The 27,940-nt window shown below is 41.1% G+C and overlaps 1 protein-coding gene across 8 annotated transcripts in view; it reads right to left on the reverse strand.

Annotated features, from left to right (window-relative positions):
- LOC146580305 (protein Dok-7-like) overlaps positions 1–27,940 on the reverse strand; it is a 78,616-nt gene that overhangs the window by 4,399 nt on the left and 46,277 nt on the right. For 2 of the 8 annotated variants that reach the window (XM_085266962.1, XM_085266968.1), the window contains 2 exons: positions 20,069–20,248; positions 10,695–14,475 (listed from right to left, as the gene is read on the reverse strand). The exons of 1 other annotated variant lie outside the window; for it this stretch is intronic. In XM_085266962.1, coding sequence (XP_085123088.1) covers positions 14,339–14,475; positions 20,069–20,248 — 317 coding nt within the window. In that variant the 3' untranslated portion in view covers positions 10,695–14,338. Of the gene's footprint in view, positions 1–10,694; positions 14,476–20,044; positions 20,249–27,940 lie in introns of those variants that run through there. 5 more of the 8 variants (XR_014891247.1, XM_085266965.1, XM_085266963.1 and 2 more) reach the window with 4 other exon arrangements.

The following is a 27,940-nucleotide window of genomic DNA, read 5'->3' on the forward strand; positions in this document are numbered from 1 at the left end:
TTTAATCAAAGGTCATGCTTCTGCTTCACACAAATGTGCCGGGATCCCCTTCAGATTACTGAAAGCCCAGCAGGAAAGAAACACCCCTGCTAAAGGTAACAGTATTTTCTCAACTTTTTAACCCCATCTGCAACATTAGTAATCTTTGATAACAGTTCATTATCAGCTGAGCAGAGAGACGTCTGAATGCAACTGGGGCTTTGCCTCAACAAAGCAGAGACTATAAAACCAAATACTATGCAGAGATATTTTAAACATTAAAGCCTGCAAAGGTCCACAAGATCTGCCTGGAAAGACAGATGACAGAGTGTTTACTGAGAGAGCGCCAGACGTAATGCCAGACATAATGTAACTCAACAACAAGGCCTCTGCTCTGATCTCACTCCTGATGGTGCTGTATACCATTTTCATTCACCTCATCATATGTGATGTTTACAAAGATCAGACAGACCTACTAAAGCTGACACATTTCACAGGGTCAAGGCCTTTAAGCTCAATAGGGCACTAAGTGCTGCATGCCCTATTTTGCAGCATAAAGATATCATCACTTCCCATTTAATATACTTGAGATTCTTTCCATAAATAGAAGAAAAGTAATCCAAACTAAATCACAATACAGTGAAAATATTGATTTTGGCAGCACGTCAGACAAAAGTGATGAGAATATTCTGGGTATGGGTATATTTGTTGGGAATAATGACGAGGGGAAAAAAAACAGAAATTAGAGAATGACGCGAAAATAAAATCTATGTTTATGCACCGTATTAGACTTTCAGCTTTTTAATTTACTATTTAAAAATACATGTTTTCCTTGGACTCGACTGCTAATTCTCGCCCCCAGCTGCTGTGAAAACACTTTACAGTGACTGTTTACTTTAATGGTGGGAAGCAGCTGAATTGAAGAAAATACATCCCAAGTAGTGTCAAAAAGCAAAACAAGCAAAACCGCAGGATGAAGTACCAAGAAGGTAATAGACGTCGCTCACAATCATCATCATTTTTCAGATTTCCTTTTCCCATTCTTTTTGAATACGTGATAACTTTTCAAAAAAATCAGCAAGCCATTTAAAAGATCGTTTGTATCCTGCTGGGATGAGTCACACTGTGTCACACAGCTGTGACTGCGATAATTAGTCTGCATGTAAAAGCTAATTTTCTGACACATTTCTATCATCCAGGCAAACACAGAGAGATTTCAACTGATTAACGATAAGCTGAAGACAAGTGAGAATAAAGGGAATGTTTGCTGGTTTAAAAAAAACAGGAGAGAGGAGGGGTTTTTTAATTTATAAAGTAAAAAAGTATCTACAGCGTCCTTTTTCTGCAAACATGCCAGCAGCAACATTATGGTGAAAGCCTTTACAAGTACGGCCTTACTTTGGGCATGTAAATCTCTCCACATATCCAACCAATCTCACACAGAGAATGTTACTTAAGCTGCTTTAGTTTGCTTATATTATTTCTGCTTAATCTGCAAGCCACTGTGCAACCCACCTCTTCTATTTCATGCTGTGTCTGACTTGCTCAGTCTCATATTTATTGTTACTGATGTCTGCTGTAGGCTCCTGGTAGGTTGCCAAACAGGTCCACAACAACAAAGATATAATCACTGCTTCCTCTTTTCTTCACCACCAAGCTGATTGTTTGTATCTATTTCATCCAATCTCTTAGATCCTCTTCTGTGTCACCAGCCCTCTCCATGTCCTCCTTCACTAAATCCACGAACCTCCTCTTTGGTCTTCTGCCTGGTAGCTCCACCATCCTTTGTCTGTCCATCCTCTGCACATGCCCAAACCATCTCAGCCTTGCCTCTCTAACTTTGTCTCCAAAATGCATATAAATTATGCATATGGAAATTATTTTCTTTGGCTAAAGTGGTGCTGGCTTCAGAGAAAAAATGGGCTTTTGTGCTAAAGTGGTGCCACTAAGCTGATTATTGTTTTTGTCAACCATTTGACCAATTTTGTTGTCTTTGCCTCATAGGGAACAGCCATAAAATGAGCATCGATTTATAAGCTGAAATGTTTGGCTGAATGCTCATTGCTCATATGACAGAGAAATAACAGGCCTCCATTTGGTTCGTTACATAACTCACACCCAAACAAAGCTTACTACAGCATCGCAGCTCAGCTGAATGTGCCAAGGAGAGGTCACAAATTGACTGACTTTGCTAAAGCTTTGGCTAATTTTTTACACATAGTAAAATGTAGCAGCTGCTAGTCCATTCCACGCACCTCTCCTGCAGCGATATCACAAAGTTTTGAAGCTCAAGGTAGTGTTAGGCAAACAATATTTGGGACCTTAATCATCAGTCCTAAAGCTATAAATGAGTGAGTCATACCCAAAAACTTAGAAGTCCAGCCTGCAGCTGCATAGCTGATGATATGTGAGATTGAGAATTGAAAGATCGAATTTGTTCACATCTTAATGTGTTTTATGTTGGGGTGATTAGACCCAGCAGAGAACATTAAGCCTGCAGACAATACTGTCACTATCTTCTTTTCAGTCAAATCCACCTTTTTAACAACTGGCTATAAGAAAGTTTATTGCAGAAACTTCAGTGGAGCTGTATTATTTATGGGCCCACTGTTACGCAAAGTGTGACCCCTGAAATGAACACTCGGCACCCAGCACACTGAGAAGTATTCAGGGTGAGTGAATGAACACATTAAAGAGCTACTGTACCAGCGCTGATGCACAGTTTGGCGTGTATGTGTGTGTCAGTGTGTTTTTTCAGCCTTCAAAAATAAGATCCTGCAGAGATAATGATGATGTTTGTATTCCTAGCTGTCTATAAATCACCATGCTTAATGCCTGGAAGACTCTTATTAAGCTATAATGTGATTATTGCAAATTATAATACACTCTTATCAGCATATGAGCACATTTTGAAAGTGAGCACAAAGAAGGCAATAATGAAAGTGTCAGGCGATAGAGCAGCTGCAGTGCAATGAGAATGAAGGCTGCATAAGGAGAAAAAAAAACAAAATTAGGCATTTCCTCCTGAGATGCCTTGTGGGCAGTGACTGCAAGAGGCTCTTTATGTGTTTGTGTGAGACATTAGGGGTCATAATCGAGTTGGGCTGAACAAGGCCAATGACCAGGCCCAATGACCAGAGCAAAAAGGTCAGTGGCTCGAGTTTATTGGGTTGGCGTTTGGAAATGCTACCAAACCCTGCAGGCTTTGACCATTGCAACAAATCACTTCCGACAGATAAACCGATCAGCTGCTATTTGTGGATGCATAACATTTACTTAGATGCTCTGAGGTTGTTGGATCAAGCATCAGTGCATCATGAGTTAAGAGACTGTAGCTCATTGCTTAGCGGACTCAACACTTCTGCCATGTATTACTTTCGGGTTTTGCCAAACTGTCTCATTGAGACATAGCCTCACCTTTGTGAACTGTTTAATATGATGTAAAATATTCTCTTTGGATGACTTTATTTCAATCCCACGTACAGCAAGGCAAGGTCAGTTAAGCTAAAAGTCAACACATTTCAGTGTCTTTTGTGCTCTGCCAAATAAAAGCTGATGAAAATATGTGGTACAGAAAAAAGAAATCGATTTAAACAAGAAGAAAGAAGTATGTGAATAACTGTATCATGTAGTCAGATTAATATATTGAGTTAGTTGGAAATTGTTTGGATGCTTACGAAACATTGGTTACACACTGTAACCCTAGTTCTTTGACAAATACAGACTGAGCTGTGGGGGCTCAAAACTTTTTGAACTATAGCTAAATTCCTCTGAGATTACAGTGTGTAACCAATGTTTTATTTGACAACAATACCGTCTATGAGCTGCTGGGATGAGGGCATAGCTGGAGGTGGTGCTCCCCTATAGTGGTGGTTTGCCCTCTAAGGAGACTTGTTTTTCCTTTGCTTAGTTATCCAACTTTTCTCATTGCCTCTGGCATGCTGCTCTTTGTTGGGTGACATAGATGGTAGATTAGGCCAAGAGATGGCTGGAGGCTGGTGCTGTGGAGTGGTGTTGGGCTGCCAGAGGATGCTGTAAGGGAGATAGTAGTAGGATACACCAGGATGGGATATCGGAGGGTTTCTTCTTAAAATGACCACCTTCTGGTTTTCCATGCTGAGATATAGCTGTCTTTGAGAGATCGGACCTCCTCAAGCCTTCTGTGCTTCATGTTCCACTTATAGACGAGGCTTTAAATAGTGGTGGAGTGATAAAAGCATATCAGCAGTGAGTACAGGATCTTTAGTCCTTAAATTGTTTTTTAAAAAACTGATTTTATTTGTTATTTTCTGCTCCTCCACTGCTAAATTCATCCACTTATGCAAAGTCAGGTCATGGTGGCTTCAGGCTATGCAGTGTATTCCAGACATCCTTTTCCCCACCGCAAAGCTTTTCTCTTCCTCCTGTGGGATCCCGAGGCGCTCCCAGGCCAGACAAGATCATCTCTTTAGCTAGAGATCTGTAGAGATACTGTAAGTTTTTAACCATCGTTTCCTCCCAGTTGGACAGACTTTCCTCCCAGAGGGAAGCATCGTAATCAGATGTCTGAAACACATTAACTTTCTCCAAGCTCTCACCACATGTCTACACTCTCCACTTCTATCTATTCCTCCAGTGCAAAATATTCCATTTTATTCACCAGCAAGATATTAACCTTGTCTGTCAACGTTGACAGGGCTCTAGAGTGCGACCAATTTGGTCGCAAATGCGACCAAATTTTTCAGTGGTGCGACTAAAAATAAATATTTGGTCGCACAGGTGCGACCAACTGTTCCGGTAACAAAAAAAAAATCTCTGTAACTCTCCGTGTGGTCAACAACAGACACACATTATGCCCCTATCGTGGACTAAACCAATCAGAGATAGTCAGGGGCGGGACCTCTCTGATTGGCCGTGGTCCAGTTGAAAGTGCAGGTGGAAGAGAGAGGTGAGTAGCTTGAATAAAGCGATATCAATTCATTAACGGATTCCACACAAAGACCTAAACACGGAGCGGACCCAACACATCAGAATCAGCTTCGTCTTTCTCGGCTTTCTCACCCGACGGCCTGAACACGGACACGCTGTCGGAGCTTAGCGATTCTTCGGGTCCGCGCTGTGTTTACGTCTTTTTGCGCTGATTCTGAGCTGCAGGTTTTGTCTCTCTCCAACCAAAATTCACCGAGCCTGCAGCAAAAGAAGCAGCAAACTGCGCTTCACATTTGATCAATGTCGTCATGAATTCCCTCTGACTTTTGCTGTTTTGCTTCCACCACGATAAAAATCACACTTCCTGCACAGCTCTCTCTCTCTCTGTACTTCAGGAACAGTTTCCCGTCTCAAATCTGTTTTCTGCATTATTCATTCGCTTATTACCCACCAGTCTAGCGTTGTTTACAGCGCTTTTTCTTTTTTCACTTAAATGACCTCGGACAAGAAAGCCTAATTTCTGCTGTTCAATACTGAAGAAATTAAAATTTCTTAAAATTATGCAAAATTGCAGAATATTTTTAAGGTTATCTGCTATAAAAAGCCAGACCAGGAAAATCTCCTTCATGTTTTCCTGTGTTTTATTCTCAGTTACTTTCACACAAAGGCATCTGCTGTGATTTTCACAATTCTGATGAAGTCTCATGTGTATCAGTACTGATAAATGATCAGAATTATAATATTTCTGACTGTCTGAGGCTAAATTGAATCAAATCAGGACTTTGAGAACCGGAATTGAATGGATTATAGAAATCAGTGATGATACTCAGCCCTAGTGAGCAGCCTAGGCCTGAGAGAAGTGGATGTACTGTAGCTGTGGGTAATAAGAAAAGATGAAAAGAACTATTGATAACTTTTTTGTTAAGTTAAGGCCTGATCTGTCTGAAATTCATAGCCAGTGCTCTGACACGGTGCCATCAATATTTGAATGCTGAAAAAGCACAGTGTATCCAGAAAACACATTATATGCTGCAGTAAATGCACTGCCCAAGTGTCCTCTCTCCCCACGGCCTTTCAGCAGCAGACAGCAGCAAACAGGTCGTCAGAGGAGGCCAAGATGATGATTAAGTTTTTAACATTTTCTACAATATTGACAAAGCACTTTAAGCACAAGTTTGTTAGTTAATAATTTAGAAATTAATATTGTCTGTATGGACTTCCCCCCCCCCAAAGAAAGTGCACATGTAAAACTGCGGTGTTAAGCGATGCGGTTGAAAAATTTGAGTGCGCCTAACTTTTGTGCCGGTACGCCTAAATTTTTAAAGTTAGGCGTACCGGTGCGCCCATGTCAAAAAGTTAGTCTAGAGCCCTGGTTGACAAAGATTTTGACAAAGAAAGGAGAAACTCCAGCGAGGTTCATCACCAAGAACATTAGCTTTTCACACATACTCATTTGATTCGTGGTTATGAGAAAAATATTGATCAATGCAGCTTCAAGTTACACAGTGCTGCTACAGATTCATTAAGGTGTCGCATTGTAGCTTTTTTTTTTTTTTTTTTTTTTTACCCCTATGATGTAGAAAATTTCCTAATCAATGTTTGCAGTAATCCACTGACTTTTCCAGCCATATTAGCCACTGCAGAGAGTGGACTCTTTAAGGCTTTATGTTCCTGAAGAATCATCATTGCACAATAATTTGTTGTTTGGCCTTTAAGTGCTGTCGTATGAACATAATAGCTTTGCATGGTTTCTGCGTAATTTATTACATTTAGGTTTTATGTGTCCTATGAAAACAGCAACATCAATGATAAAGTATCACAAAGCAGAGGGAGAAAAATGACCTTACATTAATAAATAAACAGACGGAGTTGTTTGAATTTGTTTTCTGACAAGTATAAGAATGGTGACGCAAATTAGACTAATTATTTATTCAGTAGATGTAATTTAGTTAGAGGCGGAGAAACAGATTTCAGATAAATGAACAGGCACAAGGAACACAGCTGAATGATCCTGGATTTTAATACATAGCCTTTGTCTGTATTTAACACACTGTAGCCCATGTAAATCTAAAAACAGTGGCATTTACAGTTATTGCAAATATTCTGGAGTGAAGACCACATTAATTTACTTCCTGGGCACAGCCATCGGTCATAGTAAATGGCCTGTATTTGTATAGCACTTTACTAGTCCCTAAGGACCCCAAAGCGCTTCACACCCATTCACACACCGGTGATGGTAAGCTACATTGCAGCCACAGCCAGCCTGGGGCGCACTGACAGAGGTGAGGCTGCCGGACACTGGCGGCACCAGGCCCTCTGCCCACCGCCAGTAGGCAACAGGTGAAGTGTCTTGCCCAAGGACACAATGACCGAGACTGTCCAAGCCGGGGGCTCGAACCGGCAACCTTCCGATTACAAGGCGAACTCCCAACTCTTGAGCCACAATCGCCCCAGGAAAAAGAAAGTAAACCCTCTTTCAGTTTAAGGCTTTAAGTAACAAAACATATGAAAAAAATATGTGCTCCTCTGATGCTTCATAGGGATTGAGAGCTTAAGTACAAGTCAGGTGCTATCAAATAGACTTGATTAACTGATCAGTACTTCTATAGCTCTACTCCATTCAATGTTCTGTTCAGTTTGAATGATATAGCCTTTATATATCCTCCTTAAAACAAACTGGGGTTCTTTTGCTTGCTAGGCAAATGTGTAAACCACTACACTACAGAGCCACTACATTTGAAGCTGGCTGCATGTGTAAAAATGGACGTTTTAGGTCAAACCTGGCTTCTGACTAATGGTTTTGAGTCAGTGAACTGTAGTGAACTCCGAGTAAATATTTCCTGAAGTTTTCTTAAAGTAAGTTGAAAAGTAATTTTTTGAATTCCTTTGTCAAGTTTTCAGTCTAGTCTTAAGTGCCACTCAAGATTTTACAGTCCTAAGTTGAGTCTCAAGTCTAGGATAAAAGATGACTTTCGGGGCATGTCAAACAAGTCTAAAGATCTTAGAGGAAAAATATGCAGCCTTTTCTCAGTAGAATGTCATTTGGACATTTTGCTCCTTTTTCTTTTTTTATAGACAATTTGAAACCTTTTGGCTTGACAATGGGTTTAAAGTCCGGGATAGATGAGGAATACAGATTGTCAGGATAAAGAACTTTATTCTTGCTTCATTTTATTCTAGATGGCTGCAGCTCCTGTAATTCCAAAACTACTTCACTGTTCACCTGGCCTCTGTACAACAACACATAAAAGAGCACAAAAGCCTTGCAGCCTACTAGTTCACCTTTTATACGATTTGTAAGTACGACTATTTCATGTTTTAAACTGTGTTTTTGTTCTTTACTTGCTCCCAGGAACATTTAACACCATCATGGTGTTAAATGTTCCTGGGAGGCCATAGGAATAGTTGCTTAGAACAGTATCTAAGCAACACATTAAGTTAATGGGAAGACAATTCTATTTAGATCTACCCGTGGCTTAATGTTGAGGCAGTGATATAGATAAGCCCAGCTGAACATTTTCTTCCAGCTTTCCTTCCAGGTTTTGGCTGCTGCAAATGTGTTGCTTTTAGCCCGTTTTAAACGTCTGCTTCCTAACTTGCCCACGTGTGTGATTAAGCATCCAGTGGCAGCACAGCCCCTTTTTATATGAACTCATTCCTAGACTCAGAAAATCAGGGTGGACTTACCAAGGTTTAAACCACTGTGGTGTGACCACGTAAAGAAGTCAAGTGTTTAACAGCACATGAAGTCATGTAAGGCATTCATGGCCTCATGTGGTGTAAATACTAGTTTTGATTTTCCTCAGGTCAACACCTACACATAATATTGCAAGGGAAATCTTCAGGTAGAGAAGTCTCAAGTAATTTAAGCCTGCAAATCCTCATTTTTTATGACTTAAGTGAGTCCCAGGTCTCCAGCTCTTGCAGACAGATGGTAGTCCTGAATTAGGCCTGTGGTGTATGTCGCTGTTGGTAGGCACAGCGGGAGAGATTAAAACCGCTTTTCCTTCTTTGAAAGCAGGTCCTGCAATTACAAGCTGTCTGTGGATTTGCATAGTTCATTAAACTGTTGCCACTAGTTTCTCAATGACATTAACATTAATTTATTTATATCAATATTTGTCCACAGAGGCGGTCCATTATGCTTTATGAATTTAACAGCTCTCTCCATTTAAATTTATTAAGGTAAATGAGTTTTCATGAAACACTTCACTGCACCATATGGTTCCGTTCCAGTTCAGTGACATTAATGTCCAGGGTGCAAGTCTGTGACAAGTCACTGTTAATCATTTTTCACTAAGAGTTGGTGGATAAGATACGACTACCTTAAAAATACGTGGAGCGGGAACAATCCCCATTGATAATCTCTCTGTAAGGGAGCTTTTAATTTGAAATTTGTAAAGGCTGATGTGCAGCTTAGATTGAGAATAATGGGCAACTGTATGGGAACTTTCTCTCCCAGAGCTCCTGCAACGGCAAGCAGCTCACAGATCCTTTCCTGGATAGATGGACTGGAGACAATTAGTGTATGCTCCCACACTGGACCTGTGGCTCAGTCCATGCATACACTGCATTTCAGGCACAAATGAAGTTTGGCATCCATTAGAGCATTGCCACTTTGAAACTCAGATTAATCAATATCTGGTCTCGGTAAGACAGTTTCTTAAAATTAAACGTTTAATAACCTTACCCTTGCTGACTACATTACATTCTGTCAATTAGTTGGACACACCATAGAAGAATGGACAGACTGCTTTGAGCTGATAGGAAAAGATCCCTAACTCAAATAACCACTTGTTAAAATCAAGAGCATCTCTGAATGCACAACATGTTGAGCCTTTAAGCAGATGGGCTAATGCAGAAGACGACAATTCACAGGGGTTCACCAAAAATGTCCAACAGAAGATTTAAAAAAAAAAATGTCTGGTCTGATCAGTCTTGATTTCTGCTGCAAGATTTGGATTGCATAGAGTCAGACGAACATAAAACCATGGATCTATCCTGTCTTGTTTCAACAGTTTAGACAGGTGGTTGTGAAACGAGGTGGGGGATATAGTATCTTTTCTGACCATAGCCATCTGATTGTGACCACAGTGTAACCATCTACCGCTAGCTACTTCCAGCAGGATAACACACCATGTCAGAAAGCTCAGATCATCTCAAACTGGTTCTTGAAGGTGACAATGAGCTCCCTTTGGAATGTGATGGAACGGGAAAATCACATCATGGATGTGCAGCCTACAAATCTGCAGCATCTGTGTGATGGTATCATGTCAACATGGACAAAAATCTCTGAGGAATGTTTCCAGCACCTTGTTGAATCTGTGCAATGAAGAATGAAGGCAGTTCTGACAGCAAACAGGAGGTCAACAGTCCTGGCAATGTGTAACTAATGAAGTAACCAGTGACTGTATATTACTTGTGTTACATTAGATTACTGTGTTATGCTAGCTTTCAGGACAATAACTTACCTAACTATCATTAGTTTAAAAAAAAAAAAAAAAATCAACCTTTGAACAGCTTACTGGATCCCGTGTTTAAATGTGAACACCACATCAGATATTGTGTAAACCAACACAACCACCTCACTATGATTTTCTCACAGGTGTTCTTTATATGTTGATATCCTCTGTGCAACAAGGGGACAAATATCTGCTGCGAGCAAAGGATTTTCATGGTAAGCTACCTCGCACAGCAGAAAGTGGAAATACACTCACACACACCAAGAAATATATGATGTTCTGAGCACCTCTGCTACACCCAGCAGAATGTGCAGCACCATATTAAATCATATGATGCAACTGACATGATGAGGTCACACAGGCAGTCTCCATTATCATCCATGCTGTCTGTCTTTGGCTGATATTCCTGCATCAGATCAATAAAGGCACCTTTGCAGTTTTGTTTTGTTTTTTCAATTATTTAATGACTGACTTCAAATCTGGGCAAAGACTACTAAGGGTTTTAAGTCAAATTTGTACATGGAGGAGTGTTTTGTAATCACTTCACATTATTGAAACTCTGTCCATCAATGCAGTGTGACATATAATACCATATATTAATTTGTGCATGTTCACGTTTTCTGCACATAAAGCTGGACATTTATGCTCAATGTATTATCAATGTAATACTTCTGTTTACTTATGTTTTACTTTCCCAGTTTGCCCAGAAATTATCAAAACATCTCGTCTTTCTTGCTGTAATAAATGAGTAAAAATTAGAGCTACAGAGTGTCTGCAAGCTGCACCCTCAGTGTTACTGACTCAGCTTTCAAGCCTAAGTCTTCAGTGTTAACAGAAAAAAACATTTCCAGCATGATAATAAAAAAAGTTAGATATGTATAGCTAGTTTGTAATAAGATGATCAGTATTAATATTATTTGTGCTATCTGCATTATAAACCAGTGGTGTTACAGGTGAATGAAGCAAACACATCAATGGTAAGGCTGATTTATATAATATGGTACCCAACAGGTTTACAGCTGTACATGGAGGGAGAGCCATATGAGATCTACTGTTGTTCTAGAAAAAGAAAAAGAAAGAACACATCAAAGCAGTGTTAACATAAATAATTTACAAGAAAAAGAGTATTACATGAAAAAAAGTAGATCCTTAGGAAGCAGATGCCATCCTTGAACCCTTTCCATACATGCTTACTGTACAGAAACACCTTCACATTTTATGACAATCCACCCAAATAGAAAGAAAATATATTTACAGCTAATCAAATCAGTGGTATGTGAACAGAACATGAAAAAAAAAAAAAAGCAATACTGGCTTTATCAAGAGGAGTAGCTCTACAAATACAAGCTATTTTCAATACTGCAGTAAAATGCCAATATCCACACAAAGACACACAGTATGGAATAACAAAAATGCTAATAGCTTCAGGGAGGTGATTAGAAAAAAAACATTGTATAATATAATTTTGACAAAAACGGCCACTGATTTAAAAACAAAACAAAGCTTTGCATTATTTATGAAGACTTTCCCAAATTAAACCCAATTGTATATGAACTGGGAAGCAGGAGGGAAAATGTATGGCAGCAACTGATCTTTTTCCCATTAGTTAGAGCCAGGCTAACAAGAGTCACCACGCATAGAATGGAAGTGTTATGCAGAACCATTACCGTATTTTCTGGACTATAAGCCGCTACTTTTTTCCTAGGTTTTGAACCATGAGGCTTATACAAAGGTGCGGCTATTCTGTGGATTTTTCTTCCACCGCTAGGGGCGCTCTCACCGGAATTGGAATCAAAAACAAGACAGACGAAAAATCAATGCAAAGAAGAATACGATACTTTTTCTTTAGCAGACAGAACACGCACAACAAATTACCAACTGGTAATTATTTTCAAATCCTCGCCCCTTCATCGTGGAAACCACACAAAGAAGTTCATATGAGTTTTAAGTTGAAGGCCATCAATCTTGCTATCCAGGAAGGAAACCGGGCTGCTGCACGCAAGCTTAGCGTCAATGAATCTATGGTGAGACGTTGGAGGAGGCAGCGGGAAGAGCTCATGCAATGCCAAAAGTAGAGAAAAGCTTTCAGAGGACATAAAAGCAGGTGGCCTGAACTTGAATATGTCCTGGAGGACTGGGTGAATACACAGAGAGCAGGTGGCCGAGGTGTACTCACTGTACAGATCCGACTGAAAGCCAAAACAATCGTCCGCGAAATGAATATTGAAGATTTCAAAGCTGGGCTGTCGTGGTGTTTCAGATTTATGAGACGTAAAAACTTGTCCATCAGGGCACATGGACAACCTGTCCATCATGCATCATGGTGCCAGGATAACCATCTCCAGCTGAACGTTGGCAAGACCAAGGAGCTGGTGGTGGACTTCAGAAGGAGTCAGCACAGAGACTACAAGCCCATTATCATCAATGGAGCTCCAGTGGAAAGGGTGCAGTCCTTCAAATATCTCGGTGTCCACATCTCCTCAGACCTGACATGGGCTGCCCGCATTCAGGTCCAGACCAAAAAGGCTAGGCAGCGCCTGTACCACCTACGACAACTGAGGAAGTTCAGGGTCTCTCCAGAGATCCTCGGGATTTTCTATACAGGCGCTGTGGAGAGCATCGTCACACAGAACATGACATCCTGGTTTGGGAACAGCTGTGTTAAGGACCAAAAAGCTCTTCAGAGAGTGATCCGTACAGCTGAACGCTGCTGCAGGATTGCTCTCACCCACTTCAGGACACCTACACCAGGAGATGCCGGACTAGAACAGCACAGACACTGAAGGACCCGTCCCATCCTGGCAACAAACTGTTCCTACTTCTGAAATCCGGTAGAAGGTTCTGCATCATCTGGGCAAGGACAGAGACTCAAGAGGAGCTTCTATCCCCAAGCCATCCGGGCCCTAAACCTGGAGGTACAACAAAGTATTTGCAGCCACTTGACATCAGTGTGAATCGGGCATTTAAAGCTGCACTCCAGGTTGAGTGGGAGACTTGGATGACAAGTGGTGAGAAGCATCCTTTTCTGATGTCTGTCAGTGGATCCTAATACCGGTTATTTTCTTTTGTTTCTGTTCCGTTTTAATCAGCTAAGTTGCTGCCGTTAAAAGGCACTGAAAGAATCTGTTCAGGTACATACATGTACATTTACAGTACAAAATCGTTCTGTACATGCAGTAAATATCTAATTTTTCAACATAGATATCTGCGGCTTATATACTGGTGCGCTCTATAATCCAGAAAATACAGTACTTGTGCTACTTTTACACAAAAAATCTTTTTTTTTTTACGCATCAAGCTACTCTGAATTTTGCATCACTCTGAGTAAGACCGGCTGGTAAGCTTTCCTAAATTTGAAACACAGAAAGAGTTATGTGCAACTACATATGGAATTACAGATCACTGAGGAATAAATGTGTGTGAACTCCTTGTGAGAACAAACACTGTTTCCACTTCCTTTCCTGCAAACACCCTACCTTTCTTTTTTACCCACACAAGGGCAAAAACAGCACACAATTAGTGATGGCTTGAGTGAGCTGTAAAGTGCCTTTGCTCTGGGGTATTAGTGAGGCCCCTGACTCAGCCCAGGGTTTGCTCATCCAACTTCTAGAGAGCCTGGAGCTCGAGGAGCAGCGTAATGCCATTTAACGAGATGTTGTTCACAAAAAAACGTTGTGAAATCTCATGACTAAGAGCCAAACCTTTCTAAAGCCAGCTCCATATTCCAGCTCCTTTGTGACTACAGTCTCGATCTAACAAAGTAGACATTGGACGCAATACATTTTTCTGGGATTCTGGGTTTTGTAAACTGGCTGAGGTTGCTTTCAAAGATATCTGTATTCAAAAGATGGAACAGAATAGAGAAGGAATCCCACAGGAAGGCCCACAGAGCCACGTTTCTTGCTAACGTTATAGTCTGATGTTGTAGTTCTGCTGTTGTGAAAAAAAAAAAAAATCCTGCTGAGATCAACGTTTGAGTGAAGGAAAATTCAATGTGGCGTCCCCTTTCTTCTCAGCTCCAGAGTGTGCAGGCCCTCCTGCCGACCCAGAGCGTGCAACGTGCCGACTTTGTGGGCCATCTCTGTGGCAGTGATGTCAATCTGGGCGTACTTGGTGGAGCTCTTTCCTGTCAGGACACAAAAGTGGGACTTCTTTTAACTCAATCAGTGTACCATTTAATTATTCATCAGTGTTGTGCTGCACACAAAACTAGCTGCACAGAGCAGAAGCTATTAGATGATTAATCTGACAATGGAAATTTTAAAAATTAGCTTGTCATTTTAGAAATATTCCAACGAGTGTATCAGTATCATACAATATCATATCGTACGTTTACCTCACTCACAGAAGCTTTTCATGCGCTTTGCTAAATTCCTGTCCTCTTCTACGATTTTATCTTGTGGTGCGCCCCAAGGTTCATTTTTGGGGCCTGTCTTCTTTGAAGACATCTCATATCATTGTTTGAGATGATGCCCAGTTGTACATGTCATTCAATGTTACCAAATTATTTGTCTTATAAATAACCGGATGGCAGCCAATTGTGTATTTTGTCTCACTTTATTGTTATTATTGTAATTTGTTATTACTTCCGCTGACCAAATTATCTCTGGATCGCATCCTTGGATAGCCCAGAATGCTGCCCTAAGGTTTCTCACCAGTTCCTCTGAAAGGTCCCTTGTGACACTGATTCTGCCCTCTTTAAACTGGCTCACCACAAAGTTCAAAGTTGAATTTCAGATTCTGATTATCACTTTCCAAGCTCTTTGTGGTGCCTCCCTATATTAGTGAATTTCTACATCCATACATAACTGCTAGGTCTCTGATGCAAGTTGATCAATGCTTCTTGGTTGTACCTCAGTCCAAGTCGAGGATAAAAGGAGGTTTTCGCTGCCATGTTGTGGAACTCACTTCCACTAGACTAAAGATCTGTTGACACTGCTGATACCTTTAAAGGGAAGGTGAAGACCCACCTATGCAAACGTGCATTTATTTGGTTTTATCCTTTTATGCTGTTTTAATGCTCTACTGTCTGACATTGTGAAGCAATTTATACTATTCTTGAAAAGCACTACATAAATAAACTTTACTTTCTTATATCAGTGCTGTGAAAAAACATTTCCCACCTTCTTTATTAATTAGCTTTTTTGCCTTTTTCTCTCACTTAAATGTTACAAATCATCAAATTTTTATATTAAACAAAAATAAACTCTGTGAATATAAAATGTAGTTTTAAATGATGATTTCATTTATAATATTAAGATTATTTCACTCCTACCTGTAGCGACTGATTAGCCTAGCTAAGTCGGAGATAAGCATCTAGCCTAAGGCTTTGGTTTCCCTTCATGAGCCATCAATCATATACAAGTATGCAAGTTCACTTTCCTGATATAAATAGCTGCAAGGTGGCATCAGCAAAGTGTTGTTTATAAATTTTACTCCATAATATTTCTTTTGTTTCCCTTTGGTTTACACATTTGCAGATGTCTTTGGGCATTTTTCATTAATCCCAACATTCTTTTGTCAACAAGATTATGGAAATGAATTGTTAGGGGATATAATCATTTCTTGAACTTGAATCATTAATTGTGGAAGTGACAAAAAACACTCCTAGATCATCTTAAAACATTAATACATACATATATATACACACCGTATTTTCTGGACTCTAAGCCGCTACTTTTTTCCTAGGTTTTGAACCATGAGGCTTATACAAAGGTGTAATTATTATTAATTATTTTCAAATCCTCGCCCCTTCATCGTGGAAACCACACAAAGAAGTTTGTATGAGTTTTAAGTTGAAGGCCATCAATCTTGCTATTCAGGAAGGAAACCGCGCTGCTGCACGCAAGCTTAGCGTCAATGAATCTATGGTGAGACGTTGGAGGCGGCAGCGGGAAGAGCTCATGCAATGCCAAAAGTCGAGAAAAGCTTTCAGAGGACATAAAAGCAGGTGGCCTGAACTTGAAAATGTCCTGGACTTATACATCTTTTTTTTTTTAATACGGCAGATGCGGCTTACAAACAGGTGCGCTCTATTGTCCAGAAAATACGGTATACACACACACACACACACACACACACACACACACACACACACACACACACACACACACACCTCTGCCCTCGCTGCCAGTCTGCGTGCTTCAAGAATGAGACAGCGCATCACAACACAAATCATATGCAAATGATTTAGCTGAAGCATTTAACATTCCTGTCATGCACTGTCTTCCATATGCACATTACCATAATGTACAGTGGGGCAAAAAAGTATTTAGTCAGCCACCGATTGTGCAAGTTCCCCCACCTAAAATGATGACAGAGGTCAGTAATTTGCACCAGAGGTACACTTCAACTGTGAGAGACAGAATGTGAAAAAAAAAAATCCATGAATCCACATGGTAGGATTTGTAAAGAATTTATTCGTAAATCAGGGTGGAAAATAAGTATTTGGTCAATAACAAAAATACAACTCAATACTTTGTTGGCAATAACAGAGGTCAAACGTTTACTATAGGTCTTTACCAGGTTTGCACACACAGTAGCTGGTATTTTGGCCCATTCCTCCATGCAGATCTTCTCGAGAGCAGTGATGTTTTGGGGCTGTCGCCGAGCAACACGGACTTTCAACTCCCGCCACAGATTTTCTATGGGGTTGAGGTCTGGAGACTGGCTAGGCCACTCCAGGACTTTCAAATGCTTCTTACGGAGCCACTCCTTTGTTGCCCGGGCGGTGTGTTTTGGATCATTGTCATGTTGGAAGACCCAGCCTCGTTTCATCTTCAAAGTTCTCACTGATGGAAGGAGGTTTTGGCTCAAAATCTCACGATACATGGCCCCATTCATTCTGTCCTTAACACGGATCAGTCGTCCTGTCCCCTTGGCAGAAAAACAGCCCCATAGCATGATGTTTCCACCCCCATGCTTCACAGTAGGTATGGTGTTCTTGGGATGCAACTCAGTATTCTTCTTCCTCCAAACACGACGAGTTGAGTTTATACCAAAAAGTTCTACTTTGGTTTCATCTGACCACATGACATTCTCCCAATCCTCTGCTGTATCATCCATGTGCTCTCTGGCAAACTTCAGACGGGCCTGGACATGCACTGGCTTCAGCAGCGGAACACGTCTGGCACTGCGGGATTTGATTCCCTGCCGTTGTAGTGTGTTACTGATGGTGACCTTTGTTACTTTGGTCCCAGCTCTCTGCAGGTCATTCACCAGGTCCCCCCGTGTGGTTCTGGGATCTTTGCTCACCGTTCTCATGATCATTTTGACCCCACGGGATGAGATCTTGCGTGGAGCCCCAGATCGAGGGAGATTATCAGTGGTCTTGTATGTCTTCCATTTTCTGATGATTGCTCGCACAGTTGATTTTTTCACACCAAGCTGCTTGCCTATTGTAGATTCACTCTTCCCAGTCTGGTGCAGGTCTACAATACTTTTCCTGGTGTCCTTCGAAAGCTCTTTGGTCTTGGCCATGGCGGAGTTTGGAGTCTGACTGTTTGAGGCTGTGGACAGGTGTCTTTTATACAGATGATGAGTTCAAACAGGTGCCATTCATACAGGTAACGAGTGGGGGACAGAAAAGCTTCTTACAGAAGACGTTACAGGTCTGTGAGAGCCAGAGATTTTCCTTGTTTGAGGTGACCAAATACTTATTTTCCACCCTAATTTACGAATAAATTCTTTACAAATCCTACCATGTGGATTCATGGATTTTTTTTTCACATTCTGTCTCTCACAGTTGAAGTGTACCTCTGGTGCAAATTACTGACCTCTGTCATCATTTTAGGTGGGGGAACTTGCACAATCGGTGGCTGACTAAATACTTTTTTGCCCCACTGTATACCTTGTGTGAAAATCATATAAGCAAAATGTCAGAGTTTAAACCCACAACATCAGTCCTCGTGCACCAATATGTGTCTCCTGTTAGAGTCCTGTCGCCTTACAGTGCCAGAATTGAGGACATCAAAACCGGCTCCTCACGACACATAAATAGTCCCTAGAGGAGGGTCCCATTAGGGCCACTGAGTTTACAGCTGTGATCTGAATGCCCTGCGACCCCCTTTCAGTGCCGAAATAGGACACTCCTCCTCCCAGGTGACAGATTAATGAGGCCGCATGCCGGGATATAAACTGTATTGCTGACATTAGACATTAACCTCATGTCAGAGCTCGAGCCACGCTGTTCGTATTCTCGAGGGCAGTGACGCTAGCGGCCAACGTGTCTGTCAATTACGGCTCCGATGACAAGGACTCAGCTGTCTTTTACCAAGATGAGAGGAAATCATCTCAATTGTTTGCGAGCGATTCCAGTAACTCTGAGTAGGTCGAATAGAATTACACATAAATATGTAACTACAATGGCTTTCATCCTTGCGTAACGCTGATACACCAGCTTACTGTAAGTTGGCTCTTGCACAGAACACTTTTGCACATTGAGCAAAAGCAAAAAATACCTCACACTATGAGTATCAGGGCATTACTGAGGTCATTTTGTTTCTTAAATCAAGGAGGTGGTCTCTAAAATTCAACAATTTGCATTTTGGACAGTCCCGGGAAAATCTCACAAATATACAAAGACAATCTGAAGAGAGAATAAAAGGAAACAATGATTTTACAGCTTACTCTCCAAAAACGCAGGACGTGGTTCATCAGACCTGACTAACACCAACTCTAATAGTTCGCCCGCAGCTTCTTTTACTTCCTCTTACGCCAACACGTGCTTGTTCATAGGGGAACTTTGCATTGTTGGATTTCTGTCCATAATGGCATTTGATGAGCTTTAGATGAACATTGTTTTGAATTTGCTCTGCATAAATAAAATGGATCGACTGCAGGATGTGCTGCGCACTCTGGCACTCTGACTCTGTCTGTGGCTACACAGCAATGTGTCCCACGACAAGCTTTATCACAGGCAGCAATCCATGGTGGTAACAGGCACTAAAGACAAACTATAGCTTAGGTTAGTAAGAAAGTTTTACAGGAAATTGGTGCTAAATGAAAACATTGGACAAATGTTACTGCTTGCTGGCTGGTGGTGCTATAACATGCAGCCAAAAAAAGAGGTGCATTGAGGTGGACATAAAAATTCAGGATTAGCAGAGTCATTAGGATTCATCTTCTGTGGGTCATGAATGTGATTACAACATTTCTTAGTAGTTTGTTCAAAGGTTAATGGAAGACGTGCGCTGCAGACCGACTGAAAATAACTACACAAGTCTGAGAATTTGTTTCAGTTTGTAATATTTGACAGTTTAACAGCCGGTCTTGAAGACATTTCCTTGTGCCAAAAAAGACAACAGCTCACTTCAATACCCAGCCTATTAAAATTCAAAGATTTATTAATGAGACAAACTTTTTTTGCTCTATACTTAAGCTTACAGCATCATGTGGTGGTTGCAGTGAATTGCCACCGTCTCTTCTTAGAGCAGTTCCCTTTAAACCTGCTTTCAATAAGCAATTCTGCACCACCAATCAAAAAGCTCTCTGTAGATTAATGCTCTTATTGGACAAATAAAACACAGTCTTGGTGACATCCTTTAAACTATAATCTTGTAACATGACAATTTTCCAAGTGTCCACCCTGACTGGTCCTCACAGCTGCCGTTTGCAGTTATACGGTATGTATAAATCGAAAGCAGAACATTCATTCCTCAGACACCAACTATCTGGCGTTTATCTCCTTTACTAACCAGAAGATATTCATGCCTCCTTACTCTGAGCTGGCAGATGTGCGGCAGCCGCTTTAGTGCCATGCACAGGATCCTGCAGCTCCAGCTCCATGTAGTTGAGCTGCTTCTTGGACGTGGGGCTAACAGGAATATTCACATACGTCACACCTTCACCGCGAGGTCTTTCAGCAAGCGGAGCCTCTGGGGGGAACACAAACACGGCCCCTGAAAATGCGAGAGTAAATTAAGCTCAGACGGTGTTAGGTTCGTTTCTGTCATGCTTTTTCTTTTTTTAACGTGTGAACACTTGTTTTTAACAAAAATCCCCCACAGAAACTAAAAATAACAAGCAATTTGTCCTGTTGATAATATGCTGTTTTTTTTGCACCTCCAAGCCTTCACTGTCAACCAAAATCTATTAAAAACATAAAAGAACAATGCCACCTGGGTTCAGCACAATGAACACACACTACACGTATTTCTAGATTCACTTGTGTCTTCTAGACAGTTTGTGTTTCTTAACATGATAAATGCTGCCCGAGTGCAACAGCCCATGTTTAGATTTCCTGTCGTGAGGATTCCCGTGGCATAGAGAGACAAGCTCAAACGGGCTATGACGGCACACAGTACCAATCAAGTCTTTCTCAGAACTGATAATAATTATAAGATTAAATTGAACCAGACTTACACTTTGACACTTCTTTGAAACTGGATTTGTTTTTGTCATTATAACCTTAATCAAAAGCTAAACTTACCCTCCAGTCTGAGCAGCTCTCCAGGCTGCAGCCCAGTGTCAATTAGATATATTCAAATACAGACGTCCACAACACAAGTATCAATACGGTTTCCAGCAGTAAAAACAACGGTAGCTATAATGGGATCGGCAGTCGCACAGGAACACAGCGTTTCACGATGAATTGGTTCTCTCCCCGCCCCAGAGACTAATTATGTGAAATTAGCTGATATGCCCCAGAGATAATTTATGGGATACACATTACGTCCTCGAAGCACAGAATGCTTTGAGGAAGTAAAACTCAATATTTCTTTTAATCATCATCAAGCTGTTTTGTCATGCGGCTGTATAGTGTATGAACGTGTCCAGATCAAATATCTGAGGGTTTATGGAGCAAAATCTCATTTTTCTATTAGCAAACGTTCATTAAAACTTGAATAGGAACACCCAAACCTCTTTGATTTTCCTGTCAAACACACATTATTGCCAGATTTTTTGCCTACAGTGGATTGCACATCTAATTAATTGTGCCAGAAAAATTGTTTCAAATCACAAGAAACAGCTCACGGCTTTATCTTCATAAACCTAAAAGCTGAGAAAGGCAGATTTGCAGTCAAGTTTTCTGCTGGCTGCAGAAATGATTAGTTCAGCATCTCAGTGATACAGCTTCAGAACAACCACTACATAAAATATGTGCATATTTCAGCTCTGTGACACAAACATATTTTTTTTGTGGTGCCTGGGTATGCATTAATGCAGTGATAGCTGCAACCTTCAAAACCAGAGTACAGTACGCTCAAGGATATCTTGAAATTAGCATAACTTGAATACTTGAATACGTGAATAGAGACCAGTGAAAATCACTTATCCTGAACGGTGATATAAATGTTTGCTGTCACTTTAATTTTGTGCAAATGAGAGTCAAGAAAGCCAAATGAATCTACATGCTTTGTGGTTTTACTACAACAAGTACTGCGGTACTGTTCATAGGAATCATCTAACCCGGTTGATGGGCTTACATGACAGGTACAAAAAGTTGTCTACCAGCACAAAATAGATGAGCCATGGCAGTCACACACTATCAGAGTTTCGATGTATAAATATCTCTTTTGTTCTTTTTAACACATTTGCCCATTTGAATTTGTTGGGACAGGGGCATGATTAGCAACACGGTGTCTGGGAACTAAGGGAAAGAATTACTATAATGCTGAAATATAAACATTTTCACAGACTCACCTATGCTTTCTTTGTCAAATTCATTGTTTCATAATGCACCAAATCCGATCTAAAGGTCTGGACTTCGGATACATCCAATTTTCAGACACCTTCACTTTGATGTTTTCTGGTAAACATGCAGAATGTTGTTTGGCATCGCAGGCAAGACTTTTCCCTGATAATCAAATCATCTGCATGGCAGCATATGTTGCTCCAAAAGCTGTGTCTATTTTTCAACATATTGTTAGTGGTGCCTCCAAACATGTTACTCATGCTATGTGCATTAATGACCCTTTATACCATCACAGATGCTGGCTTTTTAACTGCGTGCTGACAGCAAGCCAGATGTTGCCTCTCATCTTTAGCGGTCCATAATTTAAAAAAAGAAAAGGAAAAAAAAATTCACATTTTGAGACCCGAAGACTGTTTTCCAACTGAACTCAGAGCGTGGAAGGAAGGACTCTAATCTAGCCTCAATCACAGAGCACGAGGGGTCACTGAATGTTTGAGGAGCATGCAAGTGATGCAAGTCGTACACTATGGCCTGCAGTGACCACATAACTAGAGTGCAGTTCAAGTAGCTGCAATTCAAGTCTTTAATAAACCCAACAGAGCTGACACAGGACCTGAGAGATGCATCTGGGCCTTCAGGTTATCCATCGACTGCTCACTGAAGCTTCATCAGAAATGGTTTAAGTGGAAGCGTTGCTGTCAAGAAGCCACTCTTAAAGAAGGGAAACAGGAAGAAAGTGGAGTGGGCCTTATGGAGTGATGAAACTAAAGCTGAAATGTTTTTGTTCAAACCATCCGTGTGCATGGAGAAGTTCAGGAGATAGAGACAACAGTGAGTATCTATAGCCATTTACAAAACATGGCGAATACTGTGTCATGGTTCGAGGCTGTATTTCTGCCAGTGGTGTTGGATCATGATAAGGCAATTCCATCAACTTGTGAAAGTTGGAACAGGGCCTGCAGGCTCATTACTGCTTCCAAAAAGAAAAAAGTCAGCAGCATAATGTGGTTGTTTCTGTCCTGGATGCAGTTTTCGACGTTGCACACAAAGACCATTTATCTCGTCTTTGTTCATATCCACGTTCTAGACTGTGTCGCCATTTCCTTCCTCTGACACGAGAACTGAAAACAGTTCATCGTTGCAAGAGTGCAAGAAAGTGGGATCAACTGGCAGGCAGACTAACAATCCCAAGGAATTGGAAGACTGGGAACAGGAACCAGTTTACAATTCCCATCCCTATTGTTCATGAATATCTTTTTTTATCTGCTGATTTTTGAAATGCAATGCAAAACTGATCAAATGATTAACTAATTATTTAATACTATAGTTTTATAGTTTCACTTTATTTTCAGCACTATTAAAAAAAATATGAAAAAACACACAGTCTTGTATTCATTATGTACAAAGTGGAGTCCAAACAGTAAATCATATATAATTTCTTTGAAATTATTTTAGGGAAAAACAATATCTGTTTTTATATTAATATCTGACCCCCCAAAAAAAGAGTGAATTGTTGAAAAACGCACCAATGCAAATACATTTTTCCCTGATTTACCCTCAAGGATCATAGTTGAGCTACAATACACAAACAGAGCCTGTGTTATCTTTTTCAAGTATAATGTCAACAAAAAATGTTTCATCATTAACTAAAAAGAAAACAAAAAGAATTCAAAAAGCCCAGACCCTTACAGACGTAGCAAAACAACGCACTGTTCCTAACAATGCAAACACTGCTGATCTGAGCCTGTGAACATTTATCTATCTTTCTTTGAGTCCGTTGCTGTGTGTGCATTGATGTTTAAAGATTAAAGAGTAGATCTGGATCACAGAAAATATTTATTTTTTTTGTTTTTTTATCTTCCGTCATTATTTGTCAATCAAAGCAACACAAAGCAGCTTGGTTGAGGCATTTCACAACTACAAACAGAAACATTAATCAGAGTGTGGACTCTGTAGTAGAACGTCTATAACCGTCTTATAGTAAATAAAACAATAGATGTTGGCGCATATATAATACCTACAGGATTATATATGCGCCAACATGGATTCATATTTCTCTTGTTGCAATTACCCTGTCACAGATAGTGCGTTACCATTGGCATACAGATTGTATAGAACAACATTTGGGAAAAAAGATTTCACCTGCTATTGACTCTTCCTAAATGGTAGTAGGCAGTGGCCATTACCCGCAGCTCAGAAGCATCAACCCCAGGGGACACTCTTACAATCAGTGAGAAGCCATTAGACGCCAGCAAAGTCTCAGTGGGTACAGCCTTTGGCAAAGTCTAACCTAATTGATCAGACACCAACCAGCCCTTGCAGGAGAGTGTGGTGCTTTATAATGGCTTCCATTACAACAGTGGATTTGCCCACAGCTCTAAGGCTGGGGGACGCCTCGATAATACACTTTGCAAAACCTCCAGGGGACAAGTTAGAGGCAATACCTGACAGAGTTTAGTGACCCCCAGCTTAAAAAGTCAAGTGCTTTCGGATGGAAAACACAGTTCAGATAATAACTGTGTATTCAGGGTGAGTGGGTTTTGCACCTTTCCCACATTATTGTTGCAGAAGGACACTAAGCTGTGGTATGTACACAAAAAGGATTACAAAGACCTGTAAACCTCCCACAATGTACAATTTATGGCAACGTATGCATGTGGAAACCTTTGGGAATGGGAAAGCAAAATGCCCTAGTGTAGGTGTTTGTTTTTCTTTGACTAGAACACCTTACCATTTCACTCCCGCTCCAGTTTCAGCTTTAAATGAGACCTTCACCAGGACAACAACATCCACTTTTTGATGTGATAAACTTGTGTAAAAAGTTGAAGAGGCGGGTGCGTGAAATTAAAATAGTTTTTGAGAGCAAGACTACATCACAGATGTGCACGAGCCACAAAGACGGTCCGTAGGTTTGGTTTATGATACGGCGTGTTCCGGTGGTGCGGCCGTGAAGTGCAGTAGTGGTTGGTGCTAGTTTTAGTACATTGGATAGAGGTTTGACGGTGGTTTGTGGCGTCAGTCGAGTTTTAAGGGCTGCGGTCATAATACAAAGTAAAATTTTAAGTACATAGAGCAACACCTGGTTTATGATGTCAGGTATAACTTCGGGGATGCAAGCATCACTTTTATGATGCGACTTTGCCCCGTTGTGGCGGTCATAAGCGCAGAGAAAGGGGTATTTTGGTCTATGGTGCAGTGTGCTTTAAGAAGATCTAATAGTTGAGCTCAGAGGTTTCTGTGCAAATTTCTGCTGATGAGAGGCGCTCTCTGTGTGTCACACTGATGGTGTAACGCGCTGTGTGTGTAAGGCGCGCTCTGGCCGTGGGTGAGGCGCGCTCTGAGTGTGCTTTTTGTGTGTGTGAAGTCTGAACACAGTGACAGTGACGGTTGATGTGTTTGATTAGGAGGACATTAGAGCAAATACACATTTTAGGATCAAAGGTTGATGCCTAGTGTACCTGTGGAACATTTTGCCCTAGGAGTGGCGACCCTCCTGTCCGTGGACGCGTGGCCAGGACCGGCGTCGTCCGGGTGCCGAGGTGGTGACTTGGGGAGGTGAGGGCCCCCGCATAGCTACGGAAATAACACTGGAACGGCCGTGTAATCACGGGTTCACATTTATTCCGGACTAGAACAAGACACATTTTGCGAACAAAGGTTGAGTCTAGATTAGTAAAGAAATATAAAAAGGTTGAATTCCTCGTTTCAGTGGTTGAAATTGTTGTGTGCCTGTCCCCTGACGAGTGAGAAATTAAAATAAAGAGGGAATTTGGAGCCACATAGAGATAGACGGGCATAATTGGGTGTATTACTCTGTGGTGTAATAAAAATAAAAAGGAGAGATAGTAAGAGGTGTGCAGTGGAGAATTATGGAGGAGTACAGAGAGGAATGTGTTGGGAGACTGGCGTACAGTTTACGCTGTCAAGGTAGGCGGGTTGCCTGCTTATCTGTTTAACAGTGATGAAAATGAAATTAAATAAATCTCTTAGTGTGTTAATACAGGAAGCTGCGGACCTGGACCAACTGCCCCCACAAGCACAGCGGCCGAAGCAAAATTATAGGTAATGGGAACCACACCCAGCACGAATCAGCAGCTGTGAAAAAGACAGCAGCGAGGAGAGAATTAGAGGAGAAATTAAGAGAAGTTTTAACACATAAAATTGGGGCCAACGGACTTGTGGAGGTTGGGAAGGCGTCCGGAGCATCACAACAAAAAGGTGAAACAAAAACACACACAAGCAGAGAAATCTGAGAGAAAGGCTCCTTTTAAGGTAACGCCTAGTTTGAGAAAAGATAAAATTAACCTGCTTTTATACAAATGCACATACACGCAATGAAGAAACAGCTTACACTCATGAACACGTGAAGATTTTCCAGCAAGGTTAAAGAAAAATTAACATACTTAAATGATGAAGTCTATACATTACTGACAAAGAAACCCTCTGGGTTGCAGGACAACAATTTAACTAAAAAAAAAAAAAAAAAAAAGGAACACTGGTCTAACCAACCAGGCAAGACGCAACAAATTTAGTGGTAAAAAGAGTCAAATTGTGACATGTTTTCTGTTGATTGATTAATAAAAGTGATTACTGAATGAAAGAAAGTTCCTTTTTTGGGTTTTTAAACATGATCTTAAGAATTTTAATATGTACTTGTGTTGTCCTGTCAACTTGGTGGGTTAGGAGTTGATTATATCGAGAGAGAAAAAACAAAAAAAAAGGGGGAGAGAAGGCTGACACAGGGCCTGGTCCCGGTGTGTCTCCCCTCTGAATAACACAGCCAACACAACATCATTTTCCTGTTCGTTTGTTTTTGTTTTGTTTTGTTTTTGTTTTTTTCTATACATATTTAATTACAGGCTGCTTTGCCGGCCCTGAAAGCCGAGGCTGACTGGACTCCTGCTCTCCCCCATACGTGACACTGACCAAATGCTGCAACAGCTGGACCCACAACAACGACCTGAGAATGTCAACAGACCTGCAGGAATGTGATCTCATGCAGCCGAGACGGAGAGCACTAAACCTAAGGCCCGTTTCACTACACGGGGGAAAATTCCCAGACTGCGTCAGCTGACAGAGCTGTAAAGAGACGCCCGCCAAGCCCGAATGAAAAGTAAGGCCGAGCGAAAGAATGCTGACCTTGATAACTTTGCATTCACACTGTGCAGGACAGTGATGGACCAACACGGATGATCGGGTGGCGAAAAAGGGCGTGACCGAGACAAGAGGAGTAACTGAGGACAGAAGGCACCTCAGAATGGACAAAAAACACAGAAGAAGATGCAGGTTTCACCTGCGGTGAACATCGACACTGGAGAAAGGACTGCCCCAATTGGGGTCAGAACCAGGACGGACTGAATTTTGAGCAGCAGCAGCAGCAGCAATGGTCGCAAACAAACTGAAAAGGAGGGGGGCAGGACCCCAGGGCATGCTTCAGGCCGTGGTTTACCCAGAACACCAGAACAGGAAAGTGATGAACACAAACACCCACACAAACACACACATCTACATGCACTGACTCAGAATGAAGAGAAACACACACACACACACACACACACACACACACACACACACACACACACACACACGTCTCCAAACACACAGATTCAGAATGAAGTGAAATACACACATGAACACGTGCACTCGTTGAGTGAGTGAGAAATGACACACACACACATATACACACACACACACACACATACACACACACACACACACACATTGGAATGCTGATTCACTGAGAAGTGATCCACATACACACACACACGCTGATGCAATGAAGAATGCTTTGCTTATGCTGATATGCAAAATGCTGCACACAAACATCCCAATGCATAATTTTTATGAGGAGCCATTGATTACTTAGAATGTGTTATATGTCACCCAGAGGGCATTTATGTAGATTTTAGGAATAAGCTCTAAAACGGTTTGGTTATGAAAACAATGTCTGTGCGTG

The sequence above is a fragment of the Mchenga conophoros genome, linkage group LG3, assembly GCF_057382185.1.
Source record: "Mchenga conophoros isolate Kocher_MC1m ecotype Shallow Benthic linkage group LG3, M_conophoros_male_GT1.1, whole genome shotgun sequence".
In the NCBI taxonomy this organism is placed as follows: domain Eukaryota; kingdom Metazoa; phylum Chordata; class Actinopteri; order Cichliformes; family Cichlidae; genus Mchenga; species Mchenga conophoros.